The following is a 21,673-nucleotide window of genomic DNA, read 5'->3' as shown; positions in this document are numbered from 1 at the left end:
CCGTGGCGACGCACCTTCTGCAGGCTACAGGTTTCATTCAGCTGGAGCAGAGAGGACACCAGACAGGACACCAGAGAGGACACCAGCTGGAGCAGAGAGGACACCAGAGAGGAAACCAGCGCGCTGCTGCGCTGCGCCCAGAGGACCTCTTGCGTCTCAGCCTCCTACTTGAGGACAGATGGATCTGACGCCGGAGCGCATCAACAGCGGCACATTTTGACTTTTTCTTTCCTCCCATGAAGACGGATGATCACTTATCTCTCTGTCATTATTATTCTTCTCCGTCATGACCACAGTCCCAATGGATATCTACTCCTCCACGTTATCTCAAGCGGTGGACATCGGAGCAGGGTGTTATCTGCTGCTTGTAGGTGAGTTCAAAGCCGCGCGTAAAGCTCGAGGAAATTCAATTTTTTGCTGAATTGGCTGCTTGGCTCAGTTATGTGTGAGTGAAAAAATGTAGTTATCCAGGATTTAATTCATTTCCAAGGATTTGGAGACTTGAAAACAGAATCAAAAAGCACAAAATTATATATTTTTTTTCTATTTTTACGCACATTTAACTAAGAAGGCTGATGGATAAATGTCTCTTTTATGCATAAAGACCTGGGCAAACTCTACTCCTCATCTTATATCTACACACATTCATCCTATTAATCATGTTATGGGGACAGCAGCACATAATAGGGTCCCCATAGTGTTAACCATTTAAATTTCAAGACTCTTCAGTTAAGATTAGGGTTAAGGCAGGTATTGGTGATGATTAAGGTTAGTCTCCAGAGACTAAGAGTAATTCAATGCAATGTCCTCCAAAGCGACAAAAGCAAATGAGTCTGAGTGTAAGAGGGCAGATGACATGTACCTAATGCCATAATATGTCATATGAAAGGTAACACATTATGGCATTATGCAGTATCTATATATAGTGCTTTAATTGAGTTAATTAGTGGAGATATATTAAGACCATTCATGTGGGCTATAAAGAAGACAAATTCATGAGCAATTAGTCCAGGGCATGCACATTCACCACAGGGTGTCTGAGCATGCTGGGAGATGATTCTCACATTCATTTCCATTTCATTATCCAACAGTAAACCAGCCTTGATCTGAAAATGTACAGCTGTCTTCTACAGATTCTGGCAGCTCACGACTGCTCCCATCCTCCCTCCACGGGAGCGCTCTCCTCTCACACAGCCACTTAGATCTAGCAGTAGTAGTAATCATCAGATGACAGACACTGCAGCCATCTATTTCCCCTCTGCTATTCCACACCTGGTATCCGTCTTTATTATAAGGCAGTGAATCTGCTGAACAACCAAAGGCAGACTGAGATTTACAGAGCATAATGGAAGGAGGGTGTTTGGACAAACACACCGAGTAAATTGGCCAAAAAGAAAACAGACGGCTGACCCTGGAGCAGAATGGGGGCGATACAATAAAATCCATCATCATGTGATAAAACCTCCATACTGTGATGCGATTTGTTTCCTGACCTCTTGGTTGACATTCATCTGTAGCTCAACCCTGCTCATTTCTCCAGTTATCCAGCAGAAGGAGTATATGGCTGATTCTGTCTTTCTAGTGCAGTTGACATTAAAGTAAATCCAATATTATTTGGAAAAGTCAACGGATTCAACACCGTTAACTCAAAGGCTATAAGAGCTCACCTCTCAGTGCTCCCTATGACCTTTTTTTGGTGCAATATGACAACATCCAAGATGACATAAGACTACTGACTGACATGTTCTCCTTGTTGAGACGTCAACAAGGAGAACATGATATGAGAGACAAGATTTGGTGTGTTTGCAAACAACAACACAAAAACAGGAATGCTATGAAAGGAATATGGGGTTAGATGACCCGTGGCAGTGTGTCTGTATAATAAGTCATTGTCAGTGAGAGAGAGAGAGAGGGTGTTATGGGGAAGATTAAAAAAAGAATGCAAGCAAAAATAACAGGCAGCTCTGTTCTTAGGAGATTAATCTTGCTGGTTTTTGTTGCTGTGTAAATTCCATTATGGGTAAGGGATGATTACTGAGGCATACATTACATTAGTTATTTCACACTTTGTTAGAGCTTTGCCAACGGGTGTCTTTCTGATACAGGTGCTTCATTTTTTATTAAGGGAAATTGGTTTTGAGCATTATTGGCTTATCATACGGTTGTTGTAAATTGAAAATATTCTTTTCTTTAACATAATATCATACATAATTAAAGTGATGAGTGAATAAAGGCTGACATGGGTTCCCCACAAATGGTGGTAACAAAATGATAGAGAAATTTGGATTTTGACTCTGGATGGGCAATTTATTGAACACAAGTTATGAAAGAATAGGTTTAGGCTAATTTATTTATTACAAGATGATAAAACAGTTCTTCATTAAATTTTTTTTTTTTTAAAACAGAATGTTAATGCCGACTTGCCACGGATTCTAGACAAAAACTGTAAAATCGGTTAGTAAAACACCTAAGAATCCATAGGACATAAAGGGGACTACCTGAGGGCTACCAGGATGCCCGGACACCACCACACTCATATGCCGTCAACAAAAACACACAATAGCGACAGAGTTGAAAGTGCACACACTTACCACATCACACCATCACATGCAGGGAAGGGAGGAGGCGTGCCACCAGTACACCAGCCTATTGGGCTGGTAGGGACACTAAGGAAAAAAGGGGGAAACAGGTAAGAGGGCAGGAGGTCAGTTTACACAATAGAGAAAAACGCAAAAACAGTAGCAAACCCTAGCAGTTGGCACCAACATTTCTACAGCCCATCCACCTATTATATCAGCTGGGGCTATTACGAATCCATGTACAAAATCCAGGCACGGATAGCCGCACAGTAGCATACAGTCAGCCGTGGCTATGACAACCCTAAAATGATCGTTCCCCCATTGGTACCCACATGTTCGAAAGAAACACAGCAAAAATGCCCACTTGGATGCCCCTTTGGTAGATAAAATATGATAAAATGTCTTCTAGGGGGCCCTTCCAGTGGAGAAATTGTGATGAAGTGCCCTCTTGGATGCCTGTATGGTAGATAAATCATGATAAAGTGCCCTCTACGGTGGCCTTAAAATGGAGAAAACAGGATGAAGTGCCCTCTTGGATGCCTGTATGGTAAATAAATCATGATAAAGTGTCCTCTATGGTGTCCTTAAAATTGAGAAAAACGTGATGAGGTGCCATCTTGGATGCCCGTATGGTAGATAAAACGTGATAAAGTTCCCTCTGGGTGCCCTTCCAGTGAACACAATGTGCTAAAGTGTCCCCCTCAGTGGCCTTAAAATGGAGAAAACGTGACGCAGTAGGTGTTCATATAGGCTGCCCTATATTTTTTTCACCCCTGCCCCTCAGACAGCCCCAGTCCAACACTAATCACAGGCAGTATATACACACATACAGCTGAATTTCTAGACTACAAGGTATAGTTTACCTCAATGGGATATCAACTCCCAATGCCTTCACTGTAGAGAGCTCCAGCACAGCTAACTATGTATAAAATGTGTTAACGGCGTTAAAATCACCTAATGCCATGTGTTATCGCAACTCAAGTCACACTCCCATCTCATCAAATACCGCCGCATCGGAAACCGACGCACAGAGGCACCCTTTAGGGCCAGTATATGACAAATCGGGCTTTCAACCAACGCCAACGTAAACTCAACCACAGTGTTATTCGATGGTCGGGGCAAGTGACGCAGTATTAATAGCGTGAGAGTCCGTTCAGGGTGGGCGAGAGGGCTGGTGGATGGGTCAAACGAACACAAGACTTTGAACCAGGAGACAGGTGTTTGTGTCCCACGTGAAACTAAAGGTAACGTTGACTTATTTTGTCACGTCAGTCACTTGTATTACGTGAATCGCTAGTCACGTTAGTCGCTAGTCAGGGAAGTTGGTGTCAACCACAACCGTTTCCTAACCCTAAGAGGTTGTGTTGCCTAAACCTAACTTCCTGTGAAAACGGAAGTTTATTTTGAAAGGACACTGTGCATGTAACAAGTTTATATTGAAGCACTGTCCCCGGTCCGTCCAAACTTAACACAAGAAGGTTACCCCGTGCGTTGGCCTCCGATGCCGAGGGGCACTGACCAAGCGGCGGTATTTGACGAGTAGGGAGTGAGAATGTGTTGGTTATCTAGCATCAAGACAAGCTACTAGTTGTACCTTTAAACTGATTATCCCGCCTACAGGGCCTACAGGCTGCTTAAAGTGCCTGTAAAGAGGTAAACTGGTTAATAAAAGTGTTCATCAAGGATAAAACAAGCTGTAAAACATACCATCCAGGAGACTAGCCAGTCCCCTTTGTCACACTAGACACATGCATCAAGAAAGTGTTACCTGTATATATCAGTTCTTAATGAGACAATAATGGTCTCCAGGTGAGTGCCTGCCAGTGAGAGAGGCCAAAGGCGGAGCTTCCATTGAGAGGACAAGCTGAGATGATGGCATTAGCAGGCCGAAAGCCTACCTATCATCACACATAGATAGAATTAGCTCAGTGGTATTGTGAACTGTGAGGACACGTCGTGTCATAACTTGATTTGGTTATTGTGATGAGCTCTCCAGTGGTTTCAAGCACCTTGTTGTGGCAGGAAGGAGTAAAGGGAAGGGTGGATTATATTCATTACATATCTCATCTCTTTTCACTTCTCTGCTTCCCACAAAGGATGAATGTACACACTTACTTCTCTCATTAGCATCGAAATAGAGTGGTATGTCAGCGCTAACATGACTGACCGGATTCAGGTCATTAGGATGAGGAAAGCCTCCTCTCAGAAATGTGACATAATGATGAAACTAATAGTCACACCATAGGCGCAAAAAATATCCTACTGAGTGTCAGTCAATGCTCATTACCAATTTCATAAAACCTAAAAATAGACATTTTAGGGACTGTATGAAAATTATTGGTGTGGTGGAAAAGGAAGGACCTCCTCGGGAAATTAATGTTTTCTTTGAAACCTCCTCAAGTCTTTGAAAAAAAACTGCAACACCCACCCGTACAACATGTCAAAAGAATATAACAGTATTAAATTAGTACAACTTGTTTAATTGTAGAGCCCAATTTAAACCTTAATATGTTAATGGAATGTCTAATGTCAATGTAACCAAAATACGGAGACAGAACTGTTGTCCTCTGCATATTGTAAGATGCACCTTTTTTAACCTGTGTGCAGGCGAAAGTTGTCTTTTTGATACTTCAGGTTGTCCTCATACACTATTCGTAACTATACCTTCAAACAGTAATTTGTGTATATCCCACAAAATCAATTAGTGTGTAATTCATGTAATCATGAAACAGGAAGTATAAAGAGCGGCAATGCTGTGTAGGGAGGAGGTCGGGGTGGATGGGTGGGTCAAAAAATGTTTCTGTCCGGTGTGAAACCAGAAGTTAACGTTGATTTATTTGTCAATTAACTTACGTACTTAAGTTTCGCCAATTCCGGAGTTATTTTAACCCAAACCACAATCTTTTTCTAAACCTATAACTGTTGCCCAAGCCTAACCAAGTCGATCATTTCCTAAACCTAATTAAATAATTTTGTTGCCTAATCCTAAGGAAGTTGTTTCCTGTGAAGACTGAAGTTTATTGTGAAAAGATTGCATGCATGTAACGAGTGGATATTGACACGTGTCGCTTGACATTCGTAGAAACAAACGAAAAACAAGGAATAACTTTTTCGTAAGATATCATACGAACCACTGTATGAGAATACCTATATTGTAAAGTGAGGCTGAAATAAAATATACATTTAGAACGAAAAACAAATACAAGACGCTCCCCTGCCTCACTACTGTGGTGGAAATTGACCGAATAAGGGAGACCAACAAAGAGAAATTTATCTTTGTATATTTATTAAGCTTTTGCGCAAAAGGACCGAAACCTCTAAAGTGACAGTGAGCAACTGCCGAGGAATCGATGCCGAGTGCATCCTCACCAGTGTTTTTATATGCATAAGATCAAAGAGTCGATGGTTACATTGGTTACATTTGATTTGATTACATACTATAAATGAAGGCACACTTTCAAGCAGGGAATTTCCATAAATGAAGACATACTTTGTCTCAGACATGAAAGAGAAGAGTTAATGTGCAGGCTAGACTATATTTCATCCTTACATCATTTATACAGATCGGGCATTTTATAGAAAAGGACAGTTCATTTACAGTATCAGGGGTTCGAGTACAGTTCAGCAGAAAGGGAGCCAGTCATGAACAGTATAACACAGAGAATCACACTTAATACAAAGGTTATACACTAAATGATAATTTTTCCCACTACAACTACCACACCTTCAGGCAAAAGAAAAATAACAACACCCTTCCCCTTTTCTGACCCACACTACCCCCTAATCATTTTCATACAGTCCTTTAGGACTAATATTATACACAGTGCCTAGCCCTGACTTTGTACAGGCAAAAGATGGGGTCCAGTATGAATAGTCTCTGCCTGCCTCACAGACATAAATTCATAAATAAATGAATAAAGAATAAATACATAAATATATAATATTGTATATTGAAAATCAGCCCACTCGTGCTATTATGCGTTCTCACAGCCTGGTTTCAGCCTCGAATGATTTGGAGGTTCCATAGGGATCTTTTGGCTTGTCATTGGAATAATGCATCACATGCATCACATCTCCTTTGTCACAAAGTGACATAAACGTGCACAAGCATCTCGGGAAGACAATGAGAGTCTTGCCCATGGATGCACACTGCTCTCTCTGTATGGTCATTATATATGGCTAGACTGCAGAAACAAAAGGATCAACAAGATGTTAAGCTGTGGAGGTTAATCGCTCTAAGGAGTCTTTCTAACAAGATCAAGATCAAGATATTTCTTTTCTTTTATTCCTATGATTATTGCTTTAAAACATTTATATGTTTGTATTGATTCATTTCTATTTCAGATGGTTGCTTTTAGCTGGAGAATGAGTGAAGGGAGGTTCACCGGTGTGGGCAATGTTCATAACATCCGTCTGTCTACCTGTCAATCTCCCATTCTTCACCCTCCCCCACTGCTTCCTTCACTCACTCCATCTCTCACGTAATCCCTTTTCAGTCAATAGTGTACAATTAGACCATTACTGAGCGCTCCTGAGCATCCTCATCTGACTCCTCTATATATTTCACAGTATAAAATGAATGGTTTACGGCGTAAAACAGTAATTGTATAAATACAGATACAATAGAGTTAAAATACAATTGCCCTTTATTCAACCTCTCACATTTCCACTCACCCATACATAGCCTATATTACACACGCTACGACGATATGTGCCCTCTTTACACACCTCATGATCATGCTTGGGTTTGGTTAATGTTCATAAAATTACTTTTGCATTTCTGATTCTGTGTATGGACTACCTCACGCAGTCAAACATTGTTAATGTTTGTTAAATTACGACTGTGCGTGTGTGTGTGGTCTCCCATTTTACTGCTATCCTTAAACCAAGTGGTACGAAATTAGATTTCCTAGAGATAATTTGGGATTGCCACCTGCCACTATCGCATAACAGTGCATGCTCATGGGGGATCTCTTATTGGGTCTTTAAATTATAGAGTACGGTCTAGACCTGCTCTGTATGAAAAGTGTCTTGAGATAACTTCTGTTATGATTTGATTTTTTAGATGAGAGTCACGGATTCTGTATTTCATTCATCACTGCATGCAACAGGGGCTTTTTAAGGTCTGCCTCCTCGTACTCCTCAGTGAACTTTCTAAGACCCACTTTCCTTGTAAACCTAAGCAGTGAGGATCACTTCAGGTGTCCCCATTGATTCATTTGTGTGGTGAGTGGTTAGAGCAGTTGGCTCGGCTGCACTTCCATGAAAGTGATTATCAGCCAGCTGGAAGTTGTTTGGGTCAGTGGGCTTTGTGCTTAAGTAGTCCGGCAGCAGATCTAGAACAGTTTAGAGTTAGTTTGGGGAAGGTAGATAGTGAGAGCAAGAGAGGTGACATACTGAATGAGTCTTTCTCAGAGTTAGCGGTACAGAAAAGTGCATTTAGTTTTATCTGCTAATTCTATTTTATCACATTTAATCTCCCAAAGAATCGACGCAAATGTGGTGCTGACATTAAAACTCTGTTTAATTGAAATGGCTGTTAGCCTACAAATTCTCTGAGTGAATCTCTACCTGCAGAGGTACAATCCCCACGTACAATTTCTCCTGGAAATGTTATCAAGAAAAGTTACCGTGTCAGCAAGGGTCGGGAACATGGTGGCACTGTAGAGTTCAAGATGCTCAGAAATTATTCATCACCTTTCGAAAGAAACCTGCAGCTGAACTGATTCACCTTCAAGCTATAGGCAACGAGACTGAGCGCTATAGAGTGTTGCAGGGATGAGATATTTTTGTGGGCCATCAGGAAGTTAGCATTGCCCAAGACCCCAGTAAGGGCGCCGGGCTGTGAAGCAAATTTTCGTAGCGACCAAGCGGCGGTACTACAACTTCTGTGTTCGTCACGTGATGCCACTGAGCCCCAAAAAGACTTTTTCCCATAGACTTAAACTGTGAAAGAGACGTCTGTAAGTCAGTCATAATTTTTTTTTGAGGTAAATCAACTTCCCAGTATAAACACTTGAATAGCCCTTATTGGTTTATTGCTTTGGGAAAGATAAGTGGGGGAAAAAAATGAATGTACAGTGATAAAAGTCAAGTAAATCGAAAAATGTAATTCAGCTAGTAAAACTTGCAACCTTTACCGTGACCAGCAGAGAAAAGCTAATGCAGCAGCAGGTGGAAGTCCCCAGGGATGTGCTCCATACATTAATGATGGCCATATGGCCTGAGGTGAATCTACCTATAACATTTTAAAGATACAACAGGGACATTCAATTCCCTCTGGGCTGTCTTCCTCTTCTGAGTCAGACCCTGGGGCTAGCTCCCTCAATTCTGGAAATGGGATTGACTGCATTTCTTGTCTCACTGTATAAATTGACACTTTTCTCAGACATGGTGCGAGATGATGTTCAACCGTAACCTTCCTGGGTTGTTAGGTTGGACAGTTGGACAAGGTCAAGTGCTCACTGTGAGAGCAGAGAGTTACAGTGGTAGTATCAGCCATTTCCCAATTTCCTGTTCCAAACAACAAAAGACACCTACATTCTACCTCATCAATGGCTGATGTCGAGATCCAGCCACTTCTGTTTTTCTGATTGGTGGTTTTTTTTCCTCTTATTATGCTTCCTTTGTTGCTGAGGGCGGTAGACCGGAGGGTCAGGGCTAGAAACGGGCTCCAGTTTGAATGGGAGATTGAAGCTATCTATATGTATATTTAATTATGTAATAACAACATTTCCATTGTGTAACCAGCTTAAAGCAGCAGTAGGTAGAATTGAAGCAAATGTGATTTAAAAAAAAGTTATCTTTATAAAACGGTCACTATGTCCTGACAGTAGTGTGTGAGACAGGTAATCTGAAAAAAAAAATCATGTGCCTCTCTGTCCTCCGGTGCTCCTAATGGCATTTGCAAGATTTCATAGACCGGAAAAAAACAACCAATCAGAGCTGAGCTGGAGCCTTTTTTGCTTCATGCGCTACTGAGCAACTCTCATAGGAATGAATGGGAGCCCGCCTCCAACGCTGTAGCCAGTTCTCTTTATACATCCATTGCATTGCATTGGATCCCTAGACAAAAAGCCAATGGGGTTTTTTTCCATTGGATTTTGGATTATTGCAGAAATTAAACTGTGTGGCAAACAAAAGTTTATGATACTTACATGTTATGTTATGCTATGCAGGTAAAGGTTCAATATTTTGAAACTTGTGTTTACTCCACCCTTTAATATCTGTTAATCTAATGTTAGAGCCCATGGTTTAGTGAAAAGGACCTTTTAACTGTTTAACTCTTAGCTGATTCCCATAATTAGTCACTGAATGCTACTGCAGTGAGTTCTCTTTCGTAACACCCAGAAGGCTTTCTCTGCATTGCCGATGGTGGAAGTTATCAAACTCTTGAAGCATATGAATCGGTGCTGGAAAATTGTCAACAATTGAGAACTCAGAAGATTGGCATACGACTTTGTGAGGTGTCAGAAAAGTATTAGGCTTCGCAAACTCATGTGGTAGACGGAACCGCGGTTGGTTTATTGCTTTGGGAAAGATAAGTGGGAAAGAAAATGAATGTACAGTGATAAAAGTCAAGTAAATTGAAAATGTAATTCGGCTAGTAAAACTTGCAACCTTTACCGTGACCAGCAGTGAAAAGCTAATGCAGCAACAGGTGGAAGTCCCCAGGGATGTGCTCCATACATTACTGATGGCCATATGGCCTGAGGTGAATCTACCTATAACATTTTAAAGATACAACAGGGACATTCAATTCCCTCTGGGCTGTCTTCCTCTTCTGAGTCAGACCCTGGGGCTAGCTCCCTCAATTCTGGAAATGGGATTGACTGCATTTCTTGTCTCACTGTATAAATTGACACTTTTCTCAGACATGGTGCGAGATGATGTTCAACCGTAAGCTTCCTGGGTTGTTAGGTTGGACAGTTGGACAAGGTCAAGTGCTCACTGTGAGAGCAGAGAGTTACAGTGGTAGTATTAGCCATTTCCCAATTTCCTGTTCCAAACAACAAAAGACACCTACATTCTACCTCATCAATGGCTGATGTCGAGATCCAGCCACTTCTGTTTTTCTGATTGGTGGTTTTTTTTCCTCTTATTATGCTTCCTTTGTTGCTGAGGGCGGTAGACCGGAGGGTCAGGGCTAGAAACGGGCTCCAGTTTGAATGGGAGATTGAAGCTATCTATATGTATATTTAATTATGTAATAACAACATTTCCATTGTGTAACCAGCTTAAAGCAGCAGTAGGTAGAATTGAAGCAAATGGGATTTAAAATTTTTTTTTATTTTTAGAAAACTGTCACCATATCCTGACAGTAATGCATGAGACAGGTAATCTGAAAAAAAAATCATGTGTCCTCCGGTGCTCCTAATGGCATCTGCAAGATTTCACAGACCGGAGGAAAACAACCAATCAGAGCCGAGCTGGAGCCTTGCCGTCTCTGAGCAGCTGTCAATCACTTGTGAACTACGATCAAACGGTCAAACTAGGCAGCGCTGATCAAATATGAATCAATATTCTCTTAATGTAATGCCTATTTCTCACATAAAATGTTTTCAGAAACATCTTGTAGAGTACTGTTTAGCTGTCAAATGAGAAAGTTTGTGACTTTTTTCGATAAGTTCAGGAAATACCAAGCACCGCCTACCAGCCGCAGCAAACTTTCTCATTTTACAGCTAATTTTCAAAACCTATTTTTGTATTGCTATTTTATAGAAGTCTAGTTTTCTCTCAGAGCACTTGAATTACAATATGCTGAAAGGTTATTATGGAATTTTTGCCCAATAATGCCAAAAACATTCTGCCTATACTGCCACGTTAAGTAAATATTAAGCAAATATTTTCTCTAACTATTCCTAAAGTATTACTGTATATTTTGTAGTTGGTTGGCTTAGCGTTATGCCTCACTTTTGCATGCTGCCAAGTGGAGTTGAGGGTCTTTAGCCAAAACCTGTAACATCTGTTCTGGGCCTTCTGCACTATAAAATGACTGAGTTGCCCTTTCTCTTGGCTCCCAGGCAACCTCCATCCTGTGTTTGTTTTACACTTTCACTCACCTTTACATACATTACACACATGACCACTCTGTACCCTTCTCACACACTTCATCATTATGTTTGATTAATGTGTATTCATTCTGTGTTTGGCCTGTCTGTCTGTCCAGAAGGAGCGCATGCCGTTTTATTTAGGATGCATCAAGTTGAGCAGTGTTCAAAACAAACAGAGGACTGTTTATGTCCTAAACAAGTTGTGTCACCTGCCAGCCCCCTGGCATGTCTTTAGCCTGTCCCGTAAGGGAGAAATAATGATGTAATAGCTGTAATGGGAAAAACACAACCCTCCTCAAATCGACTCTATTGCCTGTAGCCTGTAACAGACTGTCTTTGGTTAATTGTCTCTTGAGGTTTGCCTATAGGGACAGAATTACCCAACACAGAATAATAGAAATCTGATAACAACAAAGCAGGCATTTAGTGAATTAAATTGAACGTCATTGTTAATTCAAACTACTTTCTTTTACTCCCCCTCTCTGTCTCCTCCTTCTCCTCCTCCTCGTCCTCCTCCTGTCTGTCTCAGCTGTTCTCTCCATCATGGGAAACCTGCTGGTCCTCATCATGGCAGTCAAAAGGTCATCAAGGATGAAACCGCCGGAGCTGCTGAGCGTGAATTTGGCAGTGACAGACCTGGGAGCAGCTGTTTCCATGTATCCCCTGGCTGTGGCCTCTGCCTGGAGCCACCACTGGCTCGGGGGAGATGTTACCTGTGTGTATTACGGCTTTGCAGGGTTCTTCTTCGGCCTCGCCAGCATCATGAACCTGACCATCTTGGCCATTGTGCGCTTCATTGTGTCCCTCAATTTGCAGTCACCCAGTGAGTAATTGCAGGGCTCGAAAACGCTGATAAGAATACTACACTAAAAAAAAAAAAAAGTGTAAAATAATGGAAATTTTCCGGCAGGAGGGGCGCCAAAAAATTTCTGTTAAAAAACGGAAAAATACTGTCAGTTAATTAACATAAATAAACTGTAAAAAACCCCAGTAATTATCTTTATATAATTAGCCTTTATTACTGTAATTTTAAAAGAAATATTTTACTTTTACTTTTTTTGTTAGAATAGTCATACACCGTAAAGCTAAGACCATTTACATATAAATCACAAATGAAACATGAAATTTTACGTTGCAAAAGCCCAAATTTACATTAACTCTCAGAAGTTTTGCAAAGAAAATCTGTATTTTTACAAGAAATATTTTTAGAATTCCATGAAATCCTTTTCTTCTAACATAAATTAATTGTTAAAATAGAATCATAAACCTCTAAAAAACTGAATAATTATCTTTAAAAATTATCAAGAAAAGCTTAAATACAGATAATTACGATTGTGATTACAAAAAATAATTAAAAAAATTCTGTCATTTTGAAATACAGACAAAAAATGTAAAAAAAAAAAAATGTTTACAGTGTACCTGGTATTTTAAGAGTTATCAATTGGAGAACATAAGGAACTTGGTATACTCATGAACCTTATTTTCTATGCTCCAAGAGAAAATGCCATCGTTATTCAAGGGGCGATTATCCCTGTGGCGAAGGATTCAAGCAGTAGTGATGAAACCTTTTAAAGCTAATAAAACAATTTTTCAGTCACTCTCCAAGCTTTTCAATAGCTGTACTTCAAAAAGGAAAAATAACAAAATGTACTTTGCATGCAAGACGGCAATTGCTGCATCTACTAAATGTTTCCAACAGTAATATGTAAAATCGTCTTTAAGTAGAAATATGTCTACATTAGATTTTAATTTTCTTTTAACACTGTTTTACTGTGAAAACTGTTTGAGCAGCCTGTAGCAAATAAGCATGTTTCCCAAAAAATGTCTTTGATGAAAAATTGTTTAGATGCCCCAGGTGATCACTTTTTTTCTATATGATTAACAATTCAGGTATATTGCCAGCCAGCCTCGCTCATTAACTTCATGCCCTGACACTTATATCGGAAAGTATATCGGAACATACTGTACTGACAGCTAACCTTTTTCTTACTGACAAACATGATGGCAGCTCTGTGTCTGAGACAATCAGACTGGTTTGACAGTGCAGACAGGAGATGTAGTAATTACCAGCATGGAAAGGTTTAGGCTCTTGTCTCCGGCTCACCAAGAAGTGGTATCAGGTGGGTGTAGCCAAGTTGAACAGTCCCATCATATATAGAGAAAAAGCCCACACACTGTCAAATTATTAGAGGAGCTCTTCAGATGCAAAAAAATGTCATTTTAGTTTGTAGCCAAAAGGTGTGAAAAAAGTGGATATTTCAGATATGAAACTATCATCAGCATAATTTCTAGACCATGTCATTCACCAAAACAGCACTTGCAAGTCAGGTGGAAGGTAGTAAGAGGTGTGTGATTGAACGATGAACGTCTTACAAGGATGTCTGAATAAACGTACAACACAAATATATACACCCACATGCATATGTCTGCATATGCAGTACTGTATGTATGCATAAAAACATACAAAAACCGTCTGATGGGCTAGCTTACATAAACATCCTAAACAAGGCTCACATTATGAGAAATATCTTATGCGCATTAGGAATAATTAGCATGCAAGAACTAAAATGGCAGTCAGTTTAGGACTCTAGGGGGAAAACAACAATAACACATTACCAAAAATAAGGAAGACCCTCTGGATGTGTTGTCCTCACATGAAAACATTTTTTGTATCCATGTGGTCTTTATGAAAACAAGCAGACCTTTTTTGGGAAATAACAATGATAGTAATTAATCTGTTGCAAAACAATCTCATATCCTCCTTTTGTGCCAGCCAATAGATTACTAAACCATGTGGAGGAGGCGATGTCAATCAGATATTACTGTAGATCAGACTGTATGTGGATTCTTTTATATTAATGCGGAGGATCTTAAAGAGGATCTATTGTGCTTATTTTCAGGTGCCTTCTTGTATTTTGGGTTTCTACTAGAACATGTTTAAATGCTTTAATGTTCAAAAAAACGCTTTACTTTCCTCATACCGGCTGTGTTGCAGCACCTCTTTTCACCCTCGGTCTGAAATGCTCTGTTTGAGCTCCTGTCCCGCTCTCTGGAAAAGCCCAGTCTGCTCTGATTGGTCAGCTGGCCAACTGTTGTTATTGGTCAACTGAACCAAACTCTTCAGACTCCGCTCCAGCTCCACTCTAACTAGCTTTGCTTGAGGGCATGCCAAACTAGCCGCCAGGCAGGTCTTATACAAATGTGTTACTTGGTGACATCACCACGTTATGGAAGAAAAGGCGGAACTTCAAGGAAGGCATTTCAGGCCGTTCAGGCGCAGTGTTTCTGTGGAGGGGAGTAACTCCCTTTGGTGTGGACTTTGGGCTTTGTAACTTTGCAGACCTTTTACATGCACAACAACTATAAAACCTTAAAAGAAAGGGAAAAAGCACAATAGGTCCCCTTTAATGAGAAGTAATTTCAAATTTGTCATTTTAATGTCTTATTGTAATCTACTCCATACATCCCTACAGTATGTTTGTGTGACTGATCCAAACTGTCTTGTGCCCATGTGATTGTCTTAATACACATATACAGTATGTCTATGCAGATATTTACTTGTGTGTGTTTGTGCATGTGTGTGCATATATAGGCTACAGTACATACTATACAGCAAATTATGGATATGTATATTTAACCAGACACCATTGCCTTTTTAATCATGGCTATCTAGTTGACGAGTTCATAAATGACACCTTCATCCCTGATAGTATATTTAAGTCTGTAAAGTTACACGGTCTGGAAACGAAGCTGACAATGGTATTACGTCTAAAATGTTCACTTTTTTCTTTGACACTTTGTCACCTTTTGAATATGGAATTTCATTTCCCCTTTCTCTGAATCTAAAGTGCCCAATATAACTCCTGTCAGTGTGTGCACAGTTTTCTATGCTAAGGCAGTCAGCTCAGTCAGGTCTTATATATAAGCAATTTGTATTTTTCTCTATTATTAGGGCTCTCACGGCTTGCTTTGATCCTTGCAGTATACATGTAATCTTCGAAAATTCAGGAATATAGCTTCTCTCTTTTGCATGAAATGTAAGCTCCTCCACATAAGTATCTTAATAAAGGACCACCTGTTTGTAGTGTGCAGTGTGGTTAAACAACAGAAGAAACCATAACAACCAAACTTTCTTTTTCTCTGCAGAAGAAAAGATCAGCTGGAGGAAGGTGAAGATGCTGTGCATGTGGACGTGGCTGTACGCTCTGATCTGGTCTGTGTTCCCCATCCTGGGCTGGGGGCGCTATGGCCCGGAGCCCTACGGCCTGTCCTGCTCTCTTGCCTGGGGACAAATGAAACATGAGGGCTTTTCTTTCGTCATCTCCATGTTCATCTTTAACCTCCTCATGCCTTGTGTCATCATCTCCGGCTGTTACTTTGGCATCGCCATCAAACTCTATTTCACCTACAAAAAGTCGATGAACAACAGCAGCCGAGTCCCCAATATTATCAAGCTCCATCGAAGGCTTTTAGTGGTGAGTCACTCTTTCTGATGAGACAGCGCTGTTATCATGTGGACTCTCAGTGTAGGTTGCCTTAATACACCAGTTTGTTGGCTTCAATACTGAATTAAACAGGTTCTTGATTATATGGACAGTGGTCTGCTATTTAAGGATGGCTAAATGGACATTGTGAAATAACATGATGTGCGATATTGCAAATGCAAACAGTCACAGTGGCTGCTTATGCAATAAATAACTTGTTAATGTGTTATATTGATGGTGTACAGCTACAGAGCAGTGCTTCGCCATCAGGACGTCAAAGAGAACTGCAAGAGTAGTTTAGGAGGTTTTTTTCTCCTTAAATGGACATATTGATCCCCACCTACTCGTAATAGATGGACTAGTGAGATACCGCAGTGCATTAGGCTTGAGAGGATTAGGAGGAGCCAAACAAGAACCAAACAAGAACTGGTGTGGGTGGGAGTGGGGTTTGCAATAGATAAACACAGAACACTGTTAACACTACCCCCAATTGTTTATGTTGCAAAGCTTGTGCTATTGCTGTGGACTGTGGCATTAAGGAGGTTGCTTTGGAAGAGTAAAAACAGAGACATTAAAGAGACAATGAGAGAGAAACAAAGCAAGATGGATGTTTACTAAATGGCATATAACAACAGAAGGACGACAAGAAAATGAGGGAGGGAAATTCTCTCGGTTAGAGATTTGATAATCATGAAAGAAGTCAAAGGTTACCTGTGGTGGGATGACGCCTCCGCAGATGACCAGGATATCTGGCCTGTTAAGCTTCCGTAGTTCCTTGAGGAGCTCCGGCACCAGGGTCTTGTGTCCCGCGGCAAGCGTGCTGATCAATATAATGCGGTGCAATACCAACACCAGAAAGTACTTCATTTCATCAAAATTTTATCCAACCCACTCTGCATTATTTAACTACTCCACTGAAAAACATTCAGAAAAGTGGTATAGCTACTGATGTAAGCTACTGATGTAAGCTGCACTGTAAGCTATCAAAGAAAACATAGATGCATCCTGAGCAACTTCAAGTCAGGGAGTCATCAGGATTTTACACATTACATTGATCAACTCATATGATATCCAGCATCGGAATCTGAGATTATCTGGGTGAATTTGAGGATATCACAAGAGGTTTTTTGAACTCTTGAAATCAACCAAACAACAATATAAAAACAACTGACTGTAAATCTGTATCCGCAGCATGTAATTTAACTTTAAAGAGCAACGAAACACTGCCCTTCAGCCAATCAATAAAGTCACGAGGTATGGCGTCAGAGAGTGGGGCTCGGCTGTACTAGGTTAGCTCAGTTGCACCCCTACTTGGCTTGCTAACACTAAGGAGTGTTATATGAAGAGGAGAGTCTTTCCACATTGTTTTGCCCTCTGAGGTCATTGAAATGTCCGGTATGACATCATCAAATAGGGTTTAGATTTTTTAGGGTGGTTCTAATTATACTTTAACACAGAATGGAAGCAGTCAAACTGCTTATAGACCTGTCTCACAGCAAATATTTGAACTTGTCATAGCAGTAAAAAGCACAGGTGCAACTGCCTTTGTTCCATTTGAGTGTGTCTGTGAGCTCTGCAGTATAGTTAGCGAGCAATAACAGGACCCTGGTACTGACACACCTGCATGGAATGGAAATGATTACGGCAATTAGTTGCACCTGCGTCTAACAAATCTAAATGTCATTTTTACAGCTACAGAGCAGTGCAGTGCTTCGCCATCAGGACGTCAAAGAGAACTGCAAGAGTAGTTTAGGGTTATGTTCAGAATTCGTCTTTCAAATTTTACTTTGCACACACACACACCTGTAGTGTACATATTGCCAGGTACATATTTGAGGTCGAGATAGATTTTTATTTTCACATCTTATGGGATTTTTTTACTGACTCTGTCCTCCTGTTCTATTGCAGATCGCTGTGCTCACCAGCTTAGGCTTCATGGTCTGCTGGTCGCCCTACTCCATGGTAAGCCTGTGGTCTATTTTCGGTGACAGTAGCACCATCCCACCTGAAGTCAGTCTACTGCCGTGCATGTTTGCAAAGAGCTCCACCGTATACAATCCTATGATCTACTACATCTTCAGCCAAAGCTTCAAAAGGGAGGTAAAGCAGCTGTGGCTGTGCCCCGGCTCTAACCCGTGCCACGGGTTAACGTCCAACAGCATCAACGACACCGGCATGTATACGGTTAGCGCAGACATCAAGTCCAAAGCAGAAGTACTGTCGACTTTGCCGGAGATCGCGGAGTGAAAGACAGAGATTTTTTGGATTGAAAGACAAGAACTTTGTAGTCTCATAATGTGTTATCTCACAAACGTTACTGTACTTGCTTTGTATTTTTTCCAGTACAATGGTGTGTGCTATTATAACATAACAAGCAGGGTAATGCTGGCCTCTTTTGTGTGTGGCCACGATGAATGAGAGGGCATGTTTGCACAATATGTTAAATGCTGTGAAAATTCAGCCAACTAAGCTATAGATAAGAGTTAACTGTGCTTACAGCTGACTAAAAAAACCCGAAACCGTTGTAGCCCTGAAATAGAGGCCAACTCACTGTTGAGTAATGATGTGAACGAAGCAAGTGGCAGTCTCACGGGGACTAAAGAAAAATAATTTTAACACATTACAAACCAAAGGTATGACAAAAAAAAAATTATTTAGAGCACAGATAAAGAGTAGGAAAAGAAGACATGTTTACTTAAATGCTTCAGGTTCATTCTGTGATAGATGCTTGTTTGTTTGAAAAATAACTTTTTGATAATTTTGTGATAACAAATCAGTATTTTCCAGAAAAAAACAAGAAAAAAATCACTTTCAGTTCAGGAATAATATTTACCAACTAGCTACTGTACTGTATGAGCTAAATGTTCATTAAGTGAAAACTGGAAGATCATGTTAGTCTGCCTCTAAAAATGTTTACAAAAACAACACATACTGTCCATGTTTACTATGTCTAATGGATGTATGTTGGCTTCTCCTATCGTTTCATCAGATATTATATTTTAAGGATAAGACTGTCATTAATATTTCATTATTTTATTACCAACAAATTTGGATCAAAACTAAAGATTGTATTTATTCTACTAACAAGTATCAACCGTATCACGTAGTCGTCATTATCAGATTGAGTTAGCTCAGTTACCATCAACCTTGATACTTTGAAGTGGATGAGAAGTCCTATGGTTGCTCAGAACTGTAGAAAGTTTCAACATCTATTTCTATGGCAACTGGACAAACTTAGTCCGCCAATGAGAACCGTGTGATGCAGTTGAAGGTCCCAGAACAAACGAGTAAGTGGACCTTGAGCTTTGTCAGTATCAATGGAGTATTAAGGCACAAAGAAATAAGCTATCTCATGCTTTGTCTATACAGTCAGTGCTTGTTAATAGGATATTTCTCTTTTGGCCTTTCATTGGATTGGATCTATAAAAAAGATCAAATAAAGTTTTATCCCTTTAAACCCTTTGCAACTTTGTGAACATTCAGAACTATGGAGATAAAAGCTCTTTTAGAAATCAGTGTGTAGCTGATTTTCATGTCACCAGGGTGTTAAAAACCAGTGTTTTGTTGCCTGAACCTAAAGAAGCCTTTTTGTTTGTGTTCAAAACGTGACGTTTCATTCAGTTTTACATGTTAGAACGTGTTGCTTTTAAGTTTTATTTTCACAACGTAGTAGGCATAGTAGGCCCCTAATGACCCACTTCTATGGTGCTTATAGCGACTGATAACGCCTATTTAATGGCCTGATAACAGTCGAATCGGGTCAAATCATGATATTCTACTGCCTGTAGTCACTGCTACAGAACAACAGCATATTATTGTATATAATTCAGACTAAAAAAGGATTTCTGTGATGATAATAACTTCATGTCACATACACGAGAACTACTCTCGCCTTGCTTTACACAAGGCATATTTTTTTCCTCATATATTCACCTGCAATCTCGCAATTCCTGTTTCAAGCTTTCGCTTTCATTGAGCTTGACTAAATGTGTAGCCTTTTTTTTTTATTGCATCTTGTACTGCTGACTGTTGAATTATTTCTAAAAAAATTGTGAATGTAGAGCTATGAACCTTGAGTTTATTTGTGTGTGCAATCCATTGGTCATGTTTGAAAATAAACACTGACTGAATACAATAAAATAGTGGACAATAAATTCACCATGATAGTATCACTCAATCACACTGCAAGCCCCCATTAGGAAAAAAATTCTCATCCTGAATTCCAGTCAGATAACTTTTTGGGACTTGCATGCAGTCACCTTTAAGTTTCTTGAATTCTGACATTTAAATCTGTTTTTTTTAATTTTTTTATCTCAACTTCGAGACAGCCGGAGCTCGGCGCGCAAAGGATGGCAATGTCAGTCATAGGGTGTGTAAATCCATCTAAAAAGTGTAAAAAAAAAAAATGTCAGTGTGTAAATTTGCATACATTCCACGTACTAAAATTGCCAAACTGTATGAAAACTTCAGATGCAACTCAAGTGTGACATCCTCTGTAGAATAAAAATGAAATAAACTATCTTCACATGTGTGAAGAGCGGTTGTGGCTACATCAACCTTTGGAAACTCCCTCCCTGATTGCTAGCCTTTACTCTCGACACGGGATCCAACATGGTGTGCAGAGGGGTAATGGATCTTTGAAGTGTGTACATGTAGTACACATATTCCATTTTATAATATATCCATTACACTAGTTATATAACTAGCAACAAGACGCTGGCTAGTAGCTCTGCGAGGCTGTACTTGGCACAGCAGGGCTATACAATATAGGTTACACTAAAGGCAGCATGCTAACATACTCACAATGACAATACAAGCTTGTTTATGTGTAATAGGTATAATGTTTATGGGACTGTTATTAGTTTTACAGGTATTTGGTCATACATAAAACATATCAAAACAGGTCTTGTGGAGTACTACTGCATAGGTAAAATGTATATTTGTGGCTCCAGAGGGAACTGCGTGACATGACATCTAATAAATGTCCTCAACTGATGTCACTTGCATTGTCGGTAATGTAAGCACTAGGTTTTGACAAAGAAGAATGCATGGAATAAAAGAAAGATGATACTGCTGGTCCTACAATGTTAAAGGGGTGGAATACTCACCAAAGTTATTACAATTCATCCTCAGGGGGCCATGAATAGCAAGTTTTCCTGGCACCCCCACTAGTTGTCGAGATATTTCAGTCTGGAGCAAAGTGGTGGACCGACTGACCGATTACCATCCTAGTGCCACTTACGCCCTAGCCTGGCTGAAAAAACAACAACTCCCACAGCACCAGAAGTGCTGCAGAAAATTGGAATTTAAAATAGTGAACTGGAGGTGCTGCACTGAAAATAAATAGAGGACCGTGAAAGTAACATAATGTCCTTACGTTTACACCCAATCACTGTGCTTGTACTTGCTGCAAGGTCTAACAAGTACATAAGCTCCACCTCCGTTCAAGCCAATTACTGCAATTTAGCAATTAGTAATTAAGTCAATGTCAAAACGGTGTCAAAATAAATCATTCGCTGAATTTTCATAAGCTGTCACCAGTTAGGTTTGATATATT

General features: G+C 40.1%; 1 protein-coding gene across 1 annotated transcript; it reads left to right on the top strand.

Annotated features, from left to right (window-relative positions):
* Positions 1-53: 53 nt before the first annotated feature.
* Positions 54-20,246, top strand: opn8b (opsin 8, group member b). The gene is made up of 4 exons (XM_037750909.1): positions 54-371; positions 12,162-12,455; positions 15,779-16,107; positions 18,025-20,246. Exons 1-4 carry the CDS (start codon positions 287-289, stop codon positions 18,361-18,363), a joined length of 1,047 nt encoding a protein of 348 aa, XP_037606837.1. The 5' UTR covers positions 54-286; the 3' UTR covers positions 18,364-20,246.
* The last annotated feature ends 1,427 nt before the right edge of the window (positions 20,247-21,673 follow it).

This window comes from Sebastes umbrosus, chromosome 18 (genome assembly GCF_015220745.1).
Source record: "Sebastes umbrosus isolate fSebUmb1 chromosome 18, fSebUmb1.pri, whole genome shotgun sequence".
NCBI lineage: Eukaryota > Metazoa > Chordata > Actinopteri > Perciformes > Sebastidae > Sebastes > Sebastes umbrosus.
Note: the sequence above shows the minus strand (reverse complement) of the source record. Positions and strands in the feature narration are given on the sequence as shown.